At 40.2% G+C, this 19,107-nt stretch overlaps 1 protein-coding gene across 9 annotated transcripts in view; it reads left to right on the top strand.

Annotated features, from left to right (window-relative positions):
• Window positions 1-1,945: 1,945 nt before the first annotated feature.
• Window positions 1,946-19,107, top strand: part of sbf1 (SET binding factor 1) — a 64,602-nt gene continuing 47,440 nt past the window's right edge. For all 9 annotated transcript variants that reach the window (XM_032589346.1, XM_032589351.1, XM_032589347.1 and 6 more), the window contains exon 1: window positions 1,946-2,168. In XM_032589346.1, the coding sequence (XP_032445237.1) occupies window positions 2,114-2,168 (55 nt within the window). In that variant the 5' untranslated portion in view covers window positions 1,946-2,113. The remainder of the gene's footprint in view (window positions 2,169-19,107) is intronic.

Below are 19,107 nucleotides of genomic sequence, written 5' to 3' on the forward strand. Positions count from 1 at the left end.
ATTACATGAGCAATCTGAAATTGCCCAGTCCAGTCACAAACCCAACTAAATGTGAGTTTGGGACTTGAACAGAGTTGTGCACAAAAAATTGTCTGTATATCTTACTGGATTTAATTTTTCACCCCTTTTAAAAATATGAGAAATTAAAGCATTGTCACAGAATGAAAGACTTAGAACAGGATATGCATTTTTAAACACAACTATGTACAATTATCATTTAAAAAAGCAGCCAGCACACACATTTTACTGTATTGCCTTTATCTCTGTGTTATTAGTCAAAATACATGATGAATTAGGGTTTGTTGGTGTTTATTCTACTAACAACAGCTTGCTACATTTGGTGCAGGCTGAGGGTGAGAAGCTCCAATTACTTCACCAAGACTCGTCACTATAATATAAAAACCAGTTACAGTGGATGTTATCTCCTGCTAGTGCAGCATTGCACTAGCAGGTCTATTTTAATGGTCTATTTTTTTTAACCACTGAGCCCTCAATTACAGATAAATGTGACAAAAACAGACAGTGTTGAGTTTTTAGTGATCAGTGGGGGGGGGGGGGGGGGGGGGGGGCATTTATGAAAAGCTTTATATCCAAACCTGGGGATTGTTTGTAACCAGAGTGTAAGTGTGCAAGTGTTCTGGATCAAAGGTCAGATGCAGGAAGTGCTGGACATCTCCAGAATTTATAACAAAGCTGACAGCCAAGGACAGGCCACATGGATATGAGCCATGAGGCCTTCCTCTCACCCCACTCTAATGTTATCTACACATCCATAAGTGTAACTCCAGTTTTTAAGAACTTTACATAACTTCAGTTGCTCCTGAGCAAAAAGCCAAGCAAATGGTTAGTTATTTTTCAAAAAATGCTGCTAGAGGTCACTTAGCAACACTGAGATACAGTTCATTGTATTTCAGTGAACTGATTTACTGAAATACATTAACTTTCAAATAATATTCATTAGAATTTTAATAAAAAATACTAATGAATGTTCACAGAGTAAAAACTGTCTTGGAATTAGCTTTAAAATAAGATATTTCCATTTCTTCATATTTCCAATGGATTTCTTAAAATGTGTAAATGTTTAATTGGCCTCTTATTTGTTATGAATTGTATTGGATTTTTGTTGGCATGATTTATTTTTTAAAGGATTTTATTGACATGAATGTGAAACATTTAAAGTCCCTATTATGTATTTATCCATTTAAATAATTTGGGTTTTTTCCTTTTCATTTAACTTTTAGAATAAAGTGTCCCTATGTTTATGATGTTATCTTAACCAGGATTTTAGAGGAAGAGATGGTGACTCTCTGTAGCCTGGCTATGAAGCTTTTATTTTGAGGTATGACTAAGTTTGGGTTTTTCCACATTGAAAAAAGTACTTCACAAAGCAGTTGTGGACCTCTTTATAAACTACGTTAGACGGAGTTTCAGTTCTTTAGTTTCAACACTCCTCTGCGCTGGAATCAAAACAGAAAAAACCTAAGGATGGCAGAAGCTGATTATTCAGGACTGAAAACATTAGATTATTGCAGATTTACCCACAAGGTCAGAAATTAAATCTTCAAACCGTCTTTCTAATTTCTTATCAATTTATTTGTTACAAATCTGCATTTAGCATTTTATTTCCTTATATGTGCCAAATAAATGAGTTACTCTAAATTGTTGTTATTGTAATTGTCATTAACTTTTTTCCCTTTAGAGAATTGTGAATAAAGCTATACAAATAAACTTGGGTTGTCTTATCGTTTACGGGTTCTCTTTCTTTAGAGGCTCTGAAAACCGACATTACCCCTCACCTCTGCATCGCTGGCCTAGTTGAAGCTGAACCGGTTTAATCATAGGCTTTGGTCAGACTTTTGGTCTCTTAATTGGTTCGGCTCCCCACATGGGACATTCTTGCAGAACAGCCCCTCCCTAGTAGGCCCTCAGTGCGCAGGCGCACGGCTCTCGGCTGTCTGGGCAAGGCAAATTGACAGTATGGCGGCGGAGTGCAGCTGGAAGGATGCTACTGTCTCCCAGGATGTTTCTATCGCCGGCAGCACGTAAATGGACTATTGACGGCCCAGAAACCAGAGGATTCAGTGAGAACGGCCTGTCGCCCTGAGCTCTGAACATGGCCAGGCTCGCGAACTACTTTGTTGTGGTCGGTTACGATCTCGACAACCGAGGTTGGTGCTCCAGTTAGCCAGCCCTGTTAGCTTTAACGCCGTGTTATTAGCTGTGAGTAAATAGGAGGCGGGGACCGGCCTGTACGCCATTTACAGCTGACCAATATTAGGCGCTGTCAGCAGCCTAAGCTGTCAAATTGAGGCCGGGGACTAGGAGGCCTCAGGGGGATTAGCGTACTTCAGTGCGACGCTGTCAAGTGTTGACACGCATTTCTGACGGGAGAAGCCACTGAAATCACAGCTCTGCTGGAAGACTTTGCCTTGAAACAGCCTTTATCATTGCTAAAACAGCCATTATTTTTCTGTAAACTTGATGTATCTTCATTTGCTAAGAGCTAACAATTACCTAGCTGTAGAGCTGAATATAACTTGGTTCGCATTTATTCACAATTTCCCTGCTGTTTGTCTTTACAAGCATCACTTTGGGCACTTCACAAACAGCAGGGCACTTTCAGAAAGAAACGCTCGAATCAAACTGTTGGGAGCTTTAAGTGCTGCTGCAGACAGCAACCCGCTACTGCAGTCACCCCCAGCACAAAAACTTATAGAAATCGATGCTTCTTCTTGTCGGAGTTGATTATTGTTTTCTTTGTATGTGTTTGTGTGGATTAACCTAGATGGCTTGGCCCCTCCCTGACCGCCCTCCCGCGCCGCAGCTCTGCTCCCTTGCGTTGTTGGGACGGGGCTTGGACCGTTATCTGAGCCCCCCTCCCTTCATTCAGTCTTAGCCTTGGCCTAGATCTTAGCAGTATAATGGACCGTTTAATCATGAAATATTCAACTCGCCCATCCCATGGAAGAATGCAAACTTGTAACATGGCTAGAAGTTTCCATTGGAGTGGAGTTTTTCTTATGATTTATTAAGTGGCAGATTGTAACATGACAAGTCCCCCTGTGGCTAAAACCAGGCAGAGGGACTGGCTTTTATCACTGTGATGCAACAGCAGCGAGCATCACTTTCTTGGTTGCATGAAGTGACGTATTGCCTCTTATGCTGTAGTTGTTACGGAAGGGGCTGAACACAGGATGTTCTAAGGTGGACACTGCAAGCGCTGCAGAAACTTTCCTTCCTGTTCTACTCAGCTTGAATGCAGTGCGGCATAGAGCAAGCCTGTTAAAGGCATCTGGGAAGCATGCTTTAAAAGCCCCAGTGGCCTTAATGGAGAACAGCTTTCAGAGCCTGTAAAACACAACACTTATGGTTGATGATGATTGTTAGCATTGTGCTGCTGCTGCCTCAGTGTTTCGACTTGCTGCACTCGCTGTTAGGTTTCTAGATCGCAGCGTTATGTTGTGGTTCACCTGTAGCTGCAGGGAGTTTTGTGTGATGTGGAGATCAGACTGAACTGATCTGCTGTCAGTGTCAGACGCAATGTGGAGAAATGGTGCTTAGATCAGACATGAGTTACAGACCCCCAGCCCAGCCACCGACTCCAGCCTTGGTCCTGTGAGGCTGCATGGCATAATGTGGCTGATTTTGCTTTGGAAGTTTACAGCTACTGATCATGAAATCAGTCAAACTCACTTTATTTAGATGTAGAATGTCACTTGTACAGTGACATTCTACATCACTGTAGAATGTGATGTAGAATGCAGCGAAACAAACAGCATTTGTTTTGCTGTTTTGTTTTAAAAGATTATCTAATCAAGATAAGAAAAATACAAGCCCTTCTAGTGACATCACAGTATAGCGTTTTTGTATTATGCCGATTTTTTCTCTCTCCATTTTCGTCTGTTGTTAATCAAATTTCAAATTGTGTTTTGCGTTTTGTATGACTGTAGCAGAACACTGGAGCTTAATAAGAGAACACAACGTAGATTTATGGAAAATATGTCAACAAGTAAAATACAGCTGCACAATATATTCAAATTTATTTTTTTACAAGATCGCAGTAAGAAATATCAATATTTAAAAAGAACAGCTTTCTAAGTATTAGTTGATTATTTAAGTACCATGAATTCAGGCCCCTTGTGTTAGTGAGATATTTGGTGACACTTGTGTAAATGCAGGGCTGCAAGTGTAGCTGGTAGTAGGTCTGACACAATATGAGATACATCAGTTAATCACAGGATAAATTAAAACAAGCTCAATAATTTCCATTTGCCTAATTTATTATTTTTCTTTTTCCCTCTCTCATTTTACAAAAAACTGGATGCCAAACATCTTCAGTCCAGTGTGTTATTCTCAAGTAATTCTTCGTTTGAAGGACCATTTTGTTTTCGTCGTTCTTTTGATTTATTTCTGATGTTTTGAGTATTTAGTTTGGATATTTACAATATCTTCCAGTTCCAGTGTTAAATGATCATTACTCATAGCCTGGATTCATGTTTAGCATCTCTGAAGCTGACAAGGATGTGAATATATAGAGAGTCATTCTGAGGCCTACCATGTAATTCTCATTGCAAATATAAATACAATTGAAGCTGTGAGGGCAGATTGTATCTGTAGAGCTGACGTTGGCTGTGATTTATTCAGTGTTGCCTCAACAACACCAGGACAAAAAGCAGTGGGAAAAGGCCTGATCAGATGATCAGAATATGTTTGGACCTGTTGATACTTATATGTACATTTATGCAAAGGTAAATCGGGGCATATCTATATTATGTTTGTTCATGATGGAACAGATGGAACATGCTGGTATTTTAATTGTGAAAGCATGCTCCCAAAATATTAACCAGGATTTTAAAAAAGGACTTCACACACAAGGTTTTACAATACATGTCATATTTTCAAAGCAAAATACCAAAAGGTGGCTTTTGGTATTTTGCTTTGAAAATATGACATGTATTGTTCAAGGCAGTAGACAGACTGAAAACCTTGTTTCTTAGCTTAATGAAGGATTTCCAGCAAGTAACATGAGTCTGCCAATCTGTTGCTCTTTTTTAGACATGTTCTGCCTCTTCTGGTTATTAAAGTTAAGTTTCCAGTAAGCCACTGACTGGTGGTCTTCCATCAGGTGTTTTTCCTTACGCTGCAGTGTGCCATTGACCTGTCAGCTGCTTTTTGAGGCTGGTGGATAAAAAAACTTACCTTATGTTTTTGCATTTATCTCTTGTTATTGTGGCGCTTTTCACTTTGAAGGTGTAGACAGGAAATGGTTGGAGAGAAAAGAGGGAAGGCATTCAGCAAAGTTCTGAAGGTCTGGATCTCTACCCTGGACCTTTCCATAGAGAACTACAGCCCATGTTTATGGGAGCTGTCTCGGTTGTTTAGCCACCAGCCGCCCGTCTGCCTTTTTTTTTTTTACTTGAAATACTGACACACACAGGGCTGTACTATTTTGGGAAAACATTCAATATTCAGCAACTTTATTGAATGTCTCAATTGAGAATGTGCAACATACTGTAAATATGTTGTCATGACTTGATTTGTGTGCAAAGTGAACATAGTAAGACTGTATGCAAGATTTGTTGACTATTATATTCCCATTGATATTATAGTTGATCATGTATTGATTCTGTTAGTCTGACTTCCTGATACAGATGACAGCAGCCATGGTGTGAGGTCACAGAGAAACATGGAAACATTGAAACGAGGAGAAACAAAGATGTCACCATCCCAATATTCAACAATAACAGTGCTTTCACATGACTTTCTAATATTGTTCTGTTAGAATGTTAGCAGCCTATGCAGATACTGTAAAGATAAAGAAACATTGTGTTCATTCCAACGTCATTCACAGCTGCTGCTTAGGCAATAAATCACCTTCCTGTGTTGCATGCAGATTCAGTTTCTTAATGACTTTCAAAATATTTTTGTAACATTCTAAAGATTAGCACCACTAAATATTCAAAGATTCAAGGATTTTCTATTGTCATACCACCTAGCTAGCTCATGGTCCGAAATTTGGACTCGGGTCCCAGATCAAGAAATCCACCACATAGAAAAATAAATTACTTTATTGTTTATTTATTTAAGTTATAAATATATATATAATATATATTTTATTGGCATATAGAACATGAACATGTAGTACAAATAAAATCAACTAATATAATATTGCAATGAGACTGAATTAGAAATATATTCTGTAGTCTTAGTGACAGATTTGACCTCAACATGGATTTCTGGTTTTCTTTGAGCTCTGACATGTTGATTCATGTTGTCACCGACTTAGATTTGTTTTCAACTAAAGAATATTCTACTTAAAGGGGAATAAATATGCTAATTTCTTCTTAAATTCATAAAAGCATATGCTTTTGGTTTAAGTGCATAGTTAATAAATGGTGGCGCAAAAAAAATCCTCTAACAGCCAATAATCGCTGCATTCAGTGCTGTGGCAGGGAGAAATCTCCTGTTAACGCTGCTTTAAAATGAACAAAGTGCCTGAAGCTAAAATTACCAATTGGTAGTTTGCCAAGATTTGTTGTTTGAGTAGAACACAGGTGTTCTTAAATTCTGTCATTTTATACTTTGACTCATAGATTGCAGTGTAAGGTTGATGCTTTCTCTGAAATGTTTAGAGCTACTGAAGAGTACCTCTGCTGTGTTTTAGCAGAGGAGGAAAGGAAAAGAGAAAAAACAGACATGATTTTATACAGACAATATCTTTGTTTGTTTTTGTAATATTTTGATTTTCTTAGATGTGTTCTTCCTAAAATCTCCAGAAGGTTTTTTTTTCAGCCATTGTTTTCACTACAGGTCACTTCTAATTGAACAGGTAGAAATAAGATGAACACATACCGAGGAGTTTGTTTCCTCCAGAAGACTTGCTAGTGGTCGGGCCGCCATGTTTTTCTATTATAAAATGTTTAGTTGGCAGGAAATGTAAAAATATTACCAGGTAATTTACATGTCACTGAAAGACATTGCTTGCAATAGTTAAGCACACAACTATAGAATCTTAAAAACAACAAACCAAAAAAAAAAAAATACAATTACAATATATATCAGTGTTTTTTACTGCAAGGGTTTCCCTCAGTGTATTATAAGCCTGGTGGGCCACCAGGCTTTCCTTGTGCTCTGCCAGGCTAAGCATTGCTTATTTATTTAAGTTTTAAAAAAATGTTTGCATTTGTTTAAGACTTGTTTGTTGGTGTTCAGATATTAATCTTCCAATAGCACATACTTATGAAGTGATATTTTCAAAATTTCTGTCAACTTTAGATATTTTTTAGCTCAAAAACACAGTGGGCCAAGGGCTGAATGACTGCCAAGCGCCCAACCATCGGGCTTAGCAAGTTTTCTGGGGGAAACCTTGCACTTCTGCTAAATCCCAATCTATCCTGCCCAAGGCATAAATGAACTGAGCAGCTGCTTAGACATAAAAGCTACAATTTTAACACAGATCACTGTTTAGTAACTTCAGGGGTGCAGCCATGACGGTGTGCGAGGCGGCCACCACATGGAGATGCCAGCGGTTTTATTGGTGACCCCACACTCTCTGCTTCACTCCCTGTTTATAACAGGGACACTCCAGGCTTATAATATACCGATAAGTTCTCATGAGTCTGGACAAAGATTAGAACACTGTTCCTGATCATATTTTGAGTTGAATGATGAAAACACTCATTGATAATGTAAATGAAAAGTAATACCTGCATTCCTGACACAGTGAGCTGTTTAGAATTGTTGATGCCATTTTTTAAATTCTCATTTGTTAAAAATAAATAATTGTTTAGTTGTAAATGTGATAGAACCTTGTTTTGCCCAGTTTTATATGTAGGAACATTAACAAACATAGTAAATTTTCAGGAACCAATCCGTAGCTGTCACATCTGCATGCATCACCCCACCAATCCACTGCTGACTCTGTTTTTAGCTCAGAGAAAACTCAAAAAACCATGTTACACAGCTGATAATCATGCAGGAAAGCATGTATGCAGGCCTAAATAATCAGTCATGTTACCCTGAAAATGAACAACGATGGGAGTGACACTGAGCTGCAGTAGAAGGAAAAATGAACAGATTTACTTTTGATTCTTTCAGTCTAAAGTGAATGAAACAACAAAGAAGTAATAGTGAACTCAGAACCCAGGGAACATGAAGTTTACAGCAAAACGCTTTCTGGTATAATAACCAGAACTACAACCAACACAACGTCCCTCTCTGGATTACCAGGTATCCAGGGTAACTTCATCTGTCCAGACAGCATCATCAGCACCCTCCTCATGACTCCTGTTGCCTCAGAAATAGCTCCTGCTGGTATCCTGGCTCTAGTTCTCCTCTAGGCTCCAGTTTTTGTAGAAAGCTCTTGTCTGTGTGTACAGCCCACGCTCTTCAGAGACCTGAAGCCATTTTTCTGCCGCTTCCTTTTCCCTGTCAGATATACGTTCACTTTCTTCAAATCTTATTCTTAAGAAAAATGCACAAACTAGTGAAAGTGGTTCATAGTGGTGAGATAAAACCTGGCAGAAAGCAGCTTCAAGAGGAAGCTGACCTTGATTCTAAGAATACGAGGAATTTTCTCCGTTCAGTTGAGTTTCCGCTTGTCCCTCAATATTTCAGCCATCCTGTCCCAGTCATTGTGTGTGACTGTGGTTGCTGATTGTCATCCAGTGGAATGTTTTACATGTGTAGGCGCTGACAGCTTCACAGCTGACGTCATCGCCGCTCCGCTGCTGTACTATGGCACAGCTACTAACAGGAACACAACTTCCTCTGCTCATTCTTTCATTTCATTAGACTAATGTTCCTGTCTGATAATGATAATTGGCATAGCTAACAGCTAGGCATGAGACTGTATGACATTTTCCTGTAGCCTGTTCCACAGTTCCAAAAGACAAAAATGTAAAAACATTTCTTATTTCTTAACTTAAAAGAAAGAAGCAATCATTTTATTCCTACTGTTTCTAAAATAATTAAACATATTGATTGCTATTAAGTATTGCTTATTAAACCTGTCAGGGGAGTTTTTCTTTCTACTGCCGCTGTTTGCATGAGGGATTGCTGCAAATTTGACGACATACACAGTGCACCTGATACCTGGCCAGATGGAGTGAATTCTACAAGTCAGAGACCTGGTTTGATAACTAGCATTAACTTGGAATGAGCTTAGTTGACTTTTAATGTTATTGTATGATTCAATTGTATTTACTTTTTTGAAATTCTTCTCTTTGAAAAGTGATTTGAGACATTTTTTGTTGTGAGCAGGAGCTGAATTGAAAACTGTATTGACTACAATTGAAAAATTTATATTGAGGGTTTTTTAATAGAAATAGTAGGTTTGGATAACAATTTTGTCTTTTGGTCATTAATAAGTCGTAGCATATGTTCCTAAACAAGGGGCGGGCATTTATCAAATCGTTTATCATTTATTATGATAAATTTCTCATAAGAATTTTGAGTTATTGTTGTCACAAGAATTCCAAATAATAAAGTTTGAAAAAAAACCTAAACTGTGCGTATTGTTGGGATTGTTAGTTTTAGTATTTTCTCCACTATTTGTTCAATATATAGTCATTTAGTGATGCAAATCACGTTTATGTGATAAGAAGTCATAAATATTTTTCTTGTCACTTTTATTTCTATCACAATAGTACCAGCCCTATACCATAAACTAATTTTGATTAAACCCAGAGAAAGTGCATCACATTACAACCTGCTAAAAATGGTCGACTAAAAAAATTATGGAAGTTTCTGCTTTTGTTTCATTCATCAAATACAAACAAATTGTTTACATTTATTCATTATTTTAATATTGAAACAAAATTAAGAAACAACAAAAAAAAGACAAAATACCTGTTTGATGTTTTTTTTTTTAACTGACAGAGCATTTCCCAGTTTGCAGTAGTATTCTTACCTCAGCCAGATGACCAACGTGCAGCAGCAGGTGTGGGAGGGGCAGTACTGTGTTACTGTCAGGTGTAGGAAACTCTGCTGTCTCAATGCTTGATAAAGACTTTAAGATAAGGGAGTGGTAATTGGGAACATTTTAGTGGTTTATACCTGTTTGAAACCTTGGTAAACCTCAAACCAGTAACCTGTTCATGCCTGCTATGAGATGCTGCGCTGTCGCCTGGGGGTCAGAGCCTCTCTGCATTTGTTTCGTGCCACTGAAGCATCATGTTGCTGCTTACATTGTGCTCAGCCAAGGTACAAATATCTCAGCAGTGGATTTTGGAGCCGTCGTTGCTGCCTGTGGGTGGAGGAGAGTCCAAAGTTGCCAGGGTGTTGTCCTCCTGCAAGAGTCTCTTGAGAAACTCTACAGCATGCCTGTGTGTTTTGACAGCGATTCGTCCTTTGTTGAGCACCCAGTAGCCAATTGGATTTATGGTCTGAGGCCGAAACAGGAAGCTGGGGAGAGGACTCCAGGGAGACTTGTGTTTAAAGCGAGAATCCAGATTGTCCCTCTGTGCTTGCGTGGAAAGCAGGAAAACTGAGTGTTTGGTTTGTGTACTTGTGTGTGAGGCGCTGTCTGCAGCAGCACTGAGCTACACACACACACAGAGACAGACAATGCTTAAACACACAACTAGAGGCTTAAAAACAACAAAAAATAAAATAAATAATTTAAGTTATTTGCACTTCCCAATTAAGTCATCAGTCAGTGGATCTTAAAACACTTTATAATGCTGATCACATTTAGAGCCCAAGGCATAATTGAACCAAGCAGCTGCTTAAGGCCCCCAGGATTTCAGAGGCTCCATAAATGGTTACATTTGAACACAAACCACAGATATAGAAATGTAACATTTGTTTATTGAGAATATCAATGTTGTTCAATTTGATTGAATGGTTTCAGCATAGATAAATTAAAAGGCTTTGATGTGTTTACTATTTCAATTTAAGATTTTAAGGAACTGGCAAGTTTACTTTGTAAAAATGCAAATAATGTTAATAGTAAGATTGTTTTGTTACCATAGCTATGAGTTTAATCCTTTGTGTTTGAACTCGGTCTGTTCACAAATACATCTCAACAAATTACAATGATCAGTGATTGCATTTAAGCTCTAGAAAACAACTAGACTCCCTCTTCCAGATCCATTTAAGTCTATACTGAAATGCTGCTAGTGATCCTGATTAGGGCTGTTGTAAACGAATATTTTAGTAATTGAGTAATCTATTATTCTTACTATTAATCGAGTAATCGAATAAAAGAAACAGTAAAACATTGGTGAATCTAACATAACAGCAGTGTTACTATTGCATATGAACATCAGTCCAATTTTTCACATTTGAGCTTCCCTAATAATAACTTTTCTGTAGTTTAGAAAATTAACTCGTAACAATAATAGCTCCAAGTTAACCTGAAGAAAAGTTATACAAAAATTTGAAATTATCTTCAATTCAATAATAAAGAGGCAGGCTCAGAAATACGCTTATAAAAAATGTCTATACTCTTTGCGTTTCGGTAGTCATCTTCAGTGAGCTTAATAGATGAACTCTCACCTTCCCCAGACATTTATAGCTTTTGTGTTTATGTTAGCATCGGGATTTGACACCTTCGTTCGTCACACACAGAAACATCTACCATCTACGTGCCGCCACGACGCGCATCGCCACTCATTTGTTGAGACCAGGATGATATGAAATAAATTTTCTGGTTCGTCCATAAAAATACACTTATGTTAATTATCTAATTCGCAGTTTACAGTCTATACTATCCGCTCACCTGTATAGATACAGCTGCAGCGCTCTTCCCCGCCGTTCGCTCTGGACACCGGCCACCAGGCAGCATCTCTGGGAGGAGAAAAGCTGCCGTATTCCAAGCATTGCACCAGTTATTTTAAGGATGCTTATTGGTCCCCCGAAAAACTACAAAAGACCCAGACATTATCATCAATCAATAAAATCCTCCCAGGCCGAACTTGAAAACTGGTCGCTATGCTGCTAACACTTAGCTCTCGTCAGCAACTCAGGCGGATGTCAGAGCTCCGCGCAACGCAAGTAATAACTTGGCTGGAACATGGTGCGCTAAATAATAAAATATAATTTAACGAAGCTTCGAGGCAGATAAATTTTCCTCAAGGAATTTTAATAATCGAGGTACTTGAATCACTCGAGGAATCGTTTCAGCCCCATTCCTGATGCTCCTAGCAGGAAGAGGGGCCCCTAAATCAAATTCTGTTCAAGGCTTCATCCAACATTGAACCGGCCTTGCTTTATGAGCTAGAGTTACATTGAGAGACAAACGTAGTTTTAATTTATCTGGCACCACTAAGGCCCGCCAGGCTTATGGTAAACTGGAGGAAACCCTGCATAACCAACAATATATGCTCTGACTGCCTTCTTTAAGTTGAACAAAAATCCCAGAAGATGGGAACATGTGATTAAATGGATAATAAGTTCAGTTCGCTTTATGTAGCGAAAACAGACAAATTGATTTATACTCAAATGGAGTCAGTTCAATCCAACATGCAGATTCTTAGCTTAAAACAGTACAATCAAGCTTAGTTTCTTCCATCAGTGTGTTCAAGTAGTTTTCTATGTGAGCCAATTCAGCCAATTGCATTGAGTCATTGACTTTGCATCAGTCTTTCATACCCAGCATGCATGTGGTGATGGTAGAAAGCAATGACCCTCCAGCTGAACCCGACTCAGTGTTAGCAGCTAGCTGGCTGCAGTCTGAGAGGATGGAGCAGAGACACAAAAGAAACACACAGAAACTTTTTTAAAGGCTTTGTATGTAAGAAAAATAATTTCTCTGTATAGATGTAGATATAGATTAGTCTGATATGATGACTCTGAAAGTAGACTTTGAAAAAATGAATCTGGACACCAATCATCCCTGCAGTTATTTCTCAGGCTGTCCGACTAACTGATTGCTCTGCCAGGCCTGCAGCATTTACAGAGCTTCCTACATGATGAACATTGAATCCAGAATGCTGCCACAGGTTTTGCTCTTGTTGCTTTATTTTGTACTTTGGTTCTAAAAGATGAAATCATAGGAAGTTACAGGTACAGTTACGGATTATAAATACCCTCCAGACTAATAGAGGAAATAGAAAGCTCTTTGCCTGAAGCCATGGCCACTGGGTTAATGGTGTGTGTGCATGTGTGTGTGTGTGTGCTGAAAGTGGCCAGCTACTTCCTCCTCCTCTTCAGAGCAGGGCTGCAGCTATTCAGGCCCTCCAGAAATAATTCTCACAGTGAAGCTTTGATGGGGACAGAGTGGTGCTGGGCCACAGCCATGGTTGTGCTGCACAGATGTCGGCTGGCAGGAGCTCTGCTCAGATGGGCTGCCTGCTTGGTCATTGCTGGCAGCTTGACACACACTCTTGAGTATTTACTGCTTTACCTTGGTAACCTTTATTTACCTCACACATACAGACTAGGAAATGCAGCCCTTTTTCGTTTCCATTTCCTCTAAAAGGAAAACTTGTTCCCATTTGATTTTTGAGATTAGTAGAAAAGCTATTTCTATAAAAGCAAAAAAGGGAATTAAAATAAGTGTCATTTTTAATGATGCAGCTTTAATCTTAGGGTGTGTGTTGACCAGCTGTGTGCTGTAGTGTGTGTTGTTAACGAGGGAGATGAAGCTCACAGCGCCACCCTCACAACCTCATTCCTTCACACACAGGCAGAGGAGAGGGCGTCTGTTGGCTGCAGGATGGATACACACTCCGAGTCCTTCACACAACATCTGCATTTATACCAAGATCAGGCAGCCTGTTCACTGAATCAGTTCATTTCCCTGGCTCTTTTTCAGGAATAAAAGGGGCTTCAATGCCAGGCCTGTCACTGTTATGAACTTTGCTGGATGATAAATTGTCCCAGAAATAATTGTATGATGTACTGTAAGTATGACATTATTGTTTTGAGATCATTTTCATGGAACCTCATGTGACTCCAGAGGGACATGCCTCATTAACAATTATCATATTATTGATGATTTATATGCAAGTACGTACTCTCAAAGATCAATAAACTTTCATTTCTAAAGAACAATTAACACCAGAACTGGAAGACATTTTAAATATGCAAAATAAAAAAAACAACAAAACAAATCAAACACTTTAAATAAAAACAAACTGGATTATGAAGTCTTTGTTAACAAAATTGCCCTTCATTAGGCTCAGACAGGTAAGAAAGGCAAAACTGGCATTTAGGACTTTTGTGATTATTGAGCTCATTTTAATTCATCATGCGATTTATTGCTTATTGCAACAGGTTTATGAAATGCATAAGCACTCCACACATTTCAGTTTTATTTGTAAAGACAGTTGAAGTCCATGTGTGCTTTTTTCTACTTTGTAATTACAAAATCTTCCTTGTGCTGCTGCTTGTTCTGGTGTTTGTGGTTGTTGGCTAAGAAAAAATGAGATGGTTCAAAAGTGTGAATGTGAATACTTTTACAAAACACTTATGTGCAAATTTATGCTATGCTGTAAAATAAACAGAACGCTTCAGAATAAAAGTAAAATTCCATTTTGATGAGCTTGAGAGAATATTTTAAAAACACTTAAATTTATGTATTTGTAGATAATGAACCACTTTAGAAGATAAGCCTGAATCAGAACATCACACTTCAACTTTCCAACATTAACACCTTCATCATGGTATAAACTCTACCAAAGCCAAGCATTTATTTGAAGGTTAGATTTTTAAAGATTAAGAAGGAATTAAATATGGCAGCAGCGAGAAGACGATCTTACTGTGGTTTGATAGTGATGGTGGAATTCAGGGAATTTAGCTGCTCCCCTCCCAGGACAAAGGCTTATCAGTGGGGCTCACACTCAGCGTGGTGGAGCTCAAAGGAAGCAATCATTCAGATCCAGAGGGTGATTCCAGCGCCTAAGGACAACTTTTCATGTGTTCATCTGTTAGGAGGAGGGATTCATTGGCTGATGCTTAAATCTGTTAAGTGAAAAATAGATGCACATTTAATGGTAGATAAATATTGCAACAATCCTTTTGGTATGGCTGCTAATCCTTAGAGTCCTAAGTTCATCTATCTGAAATTAAAGCCATGGTATATCTTAAATTTAGAAAATAGATGCAAGTTAGCCTTGAATTACATTTTGTCGTGGCAGAATTATTTTTTGTCATATGTAGTTTTTTTTTTCCCCCTGCTGGATTTTCTGTTAGGTATACGCTTTATGAAGTCCCACCAACATGCCTTCCATTGAAGAAGCTGAGCCTGGGGACTCTGGGTTGGGCTCTCCAATCTCTGGGGACGAGGTCGCCGAGGTGGTTAAGAAGCTCCTTGGTGGCAAGGCTCCGGGGGTGGATGAGATCCGCCCGGAGTTCCTTAAGGCTCTGGATGTTGTAGGGTTGTGTTGGCTGACGCGACTCTGCAATATTGCATGGACATCGGGGGCAGTTCCCCTGGATTGGCAGACTGGGGTGGTGGTCCCCCTGTTCAAAAAGGGGGACCGGAGGGTGTGCTCTAATTACAGAGGGGTCACACTCTTAAGCCTCCCTGACAAGGTCTATTCAGGGGTCCTGGAGAGGAGGGTCCGTCGGATAGTCGAACCTCGGATTCAGGAAGAGCAGTGTGGTTTTCGTCCTGGTCGTGGAACACTGGACCAGCTCTACACCCTCGGCAGGGTCCTGGAGGGTGCATGGGAGTTCGCCCAACCAGTATACATGTGTTTTGTGGACTTGGAGAAGGCGTTCGACCGTGTCCCTCGGGGAGCCCTGTGGGGGGTTCTCCGGGAGTATGGGGTACCGGGCCCTTTGATACGGGCTGTCAGGTCCCTGTATGACCGGTGTCAGAGTCTGGTCCGCATCGCCGGCAGTAAGTCAGGCTTGTTTCTGGTGAGAGTTGGACTCCGCCAGGGCTGCCCTTTGTCACCGATTCTGTTCATCACTTTCATGGACAGAATTTCTAGGCGCAGCCAAGGTGTTGAGGGGATCCGATTTGGTGGCCTTAGGATCTCATCTCTGCTTTTTGCAGACGATGTGGTCCTTTTGGCTTCATCGGGTCGTGATCTGCAGCTCTCGCTGGAGCGGTTCGTAGCCGAGTGTGAAGCGGCCGGGATGGGGATCAGTGCCTCCAAATTTGAGGCCATGGTCTTGAGCTGGAAAAAGGTAAAGTGCCTTCTCCGGGTCAGGGGGGTGTCCTGCCCGAAGTGGAGGAGTTCAAGTATCTCGGGATCTTGTTCACGAATGGGGGAAGAGGGGAGCAGGAGATCGACAGGCGGATTGGCGCAGCGTCTGCCGTCAAGCGGGCGCTGTACCGGTCCGTCGTGGTGAAGAGAGAGCTGAACCAGAAAGTGAAGCTCTCGATTTACCGGTCGATCTACGTTCCCACCCTCATCTATGGTCATGAGCTTTGGGTCATGACCGAAAGAACGAGATCGCGGATACAAGCGGCCGAAATGGGTTTTCTCCGTAGGGTGGCTGGGCTCTCCCTTAGCGATAGGGTGAGAAGCTCAGTCATCCGGGAGGGACTCAGAGTAGAGCCGCTGCTCCTTCACATTGAGGAGCCAGTTGAGGTGGCTCGGGCATCTGGTCAGGATGCCTCCTGGACGCCTCCCTGGTGAGGTGTTCCGGGCACGTCCCACCGGGAGGAGGCTCCGGGGAAGACCCAGGACACGCTGGAGGGACTATGTCTCTCGGCTGGCCTGGGAACGCCTCGGGATTCCCCCGGAAGAGCTAGAAGAAGTGGCTGGGGAGAGGGAAGTCTGGGCCTCCCTTCTGAAGCTGCTACCCCCTCGACCCGACCTCAGATAAGCGGAAGAAGATGGATGGATGGATGGATGGATGGATATAAGCTTTAGTAATGCAGAGACATCTTCATTGCTTTCTGTAACACGAGGCAGTTGAGGCTATCACTGACTAGCTGCTAATACATACTTAATAGTTAGTTACTTTTTTTTCCATCTGTTATGGGTAAGTGCAAATCTATGGCTGGTTGGCAGCACATTCATTTTCGCCACTGACCCCCTTCTGTTGCCAACCCACTGGAGGCCAGGCATATTCTGTGCAAAAAAAACTTAAGTTCAGCACTATGAGGGTTAAGACTGTAGGGAACTGTAGTATGAGAAACACAACGCTGCTGCCAAGAGCCACAAACACAACCCAGAAATGTTGGACGTTTTGCTGTGCTTGATTGTAATGCAGCAGGATGTCATTAAAAATGTCTAAAGTCTTAAATTTGACTTGCTGAAACCTGCAGATATCCTGAGTATTTCTTTTTGTTTGTTCAGTCATATCCCATTCAGCCTTTTATGTGGAACCCATAGTAGTTTTGTATATTTACAGTTTTTTAGTACGTTAGCTGAATGTGAGAGGAGGCAGAGGTACTGAGACTGTTCAAACATATTTATATAAATATGGAGGTTGCAAGGTTGTTCACGAATATGTATGCGGGAAGAAGTATGTATTTCTATAGTATCTTGATTTTTAAATTGTATGTAATTTAATGTACATAAATGTCCTACCAGGACTGGAGTTGTGAATTAGCTGTGTACTGTTGCTTGTTTTGTTATATGTTTGTGTGCATTGTCCCTGTCAAATAAACTAAAAAATGAAAAAGAAATGGATATTTGCATAAGAAATAAGATTATCAAAGTACTGAAAGTCCGTGTGACTTTGATTTTGCGAGTAAAAGTTTGTGTTTTAGAGAAGTAGAGAGTGTGCCTCCTTTAACCTGATGTGTAGGCTGTGGCTGCTTTCTTGTGCAGGTGCATATGCACTGCTTTATGTCATGTTTCCTGCTCGTCTCCCTTCCCCCATTTCTGTCAATATATGAGACAATGTGGTTTGTTGCTGGTTACTCGGGTAACAAGAATACATTTTCTGTGTATGTATGTTTCTAATTAGTTTATTTTAACTTTTAAAGGTCAGGGGTCATTTTTAGCTTTCAGGTTTGGAAATGTTTGGTTCAGAGATTAGCTGGATGGGCCCAGTAGGGTCAAAGATGCCACTGAATGCTTTATGCAGGGTTTATGGTTCCCACTGCAGTATTTTGAGCTAGTTCACAAATGTTGATATGTTGATAGACGGATGGGCAGAGGAGTCCCAGAAGGAAGATGACAAGCAGATTAAGGTCATCTATCAATAGAATCATTCCTGTGGTCTGATGAGACCAAGACAAATTTGTTTGTTCCAGATGGTGTCAACAGTGGGTGGCGGCAACTAGGTGAAGAGTACAAAGGCACATGTTGCTTTCCTGTAGTTAAGAATGGTGGTGAAAGTGTCATGTTTGGGGCTGTTTGAGCGCTTTCATCTCTAAGTCTACCATCACATTAGTTACAGAGCAGCTTTAGGATACCAGAGTCAATGTTTGGGTGTAACCATCACAACGCTCTGAGCTCAGTTTCATATAAATGTTGTGGCAGAGCTGAAGGTCCGGTCAGAAGGAATAGGCCAGACTTCCAGCAAATTGTTGTGAGAAGCTTGTGACAAATAGAAATAATTTAGCTGATTCTAGCTGATCTAAAAAGTGAGAAATCTTGTCAGGTTTATTAAGAGGAAGTGAGGGAGGAAATGGTTACGTGTTGCCAAGGGACTGCAGATGCGAATTAGATTATGCTATAATGTGGATGGTGACATTTATGTTTTGCCCTTTTCTAAATCAAGTCTATTTGTTATTAATACATACAGTGTATGTAAATAGTCATTGGCGAATGTGAGTGACCTGTTATTTAGAATAAAAAGCAGATAGAATGTATTGTGTGGACTTTCATAGGTCTGCCTTTCATCAGACGACATCTTACTGTGAAACTTTAAGGCCTTTCCTACTTTAAAGAAGTTTGAAAAGCTAAATTGTGTCCAGCCAGGCAATGCTGGCCATTTTCTCTCTTTTCATTTTGTTTCTGGCTCTGCATGGTGGAGTATTAAGGGGGAGGAGGCAGCAGCAGCAGCTTTGGAGAAAGGATGTGAGTTTGCTGAAGAACTTTTGCTGAAAGAAAATGCCCCCGCCCCTCCAACACCCACCCTCCTTTCACCATTGTGTCCAAGGCTATGGAGCTAGCCAGACGGAGCTGATTCCTAAATGGTAGATTAGCTTGAACAGTTGGGTTTGAACATGAACTAATTCATTAAAAATAGTGTTTATTTTTAATGAATTAAAAATAAACACTATTTATTTTTAATTCTGAGCTCTGA

This window comes from Xiphophorus hellerii, chromosome 17, assembly GCF_003331165.1.
Source record: "Xiphophorus hellerii strain 12219 chromosome 17, Xiphophorus_hellerii-4.1, whole genome shotgun sequence".
Taxonomy (NCBI): Eukaryota; Metazoa; Chordata; class Actinopteri; order Cyprinodontiformes; family Poeciliidae; genus Xiphophorus; species Xiphophorus hellerii.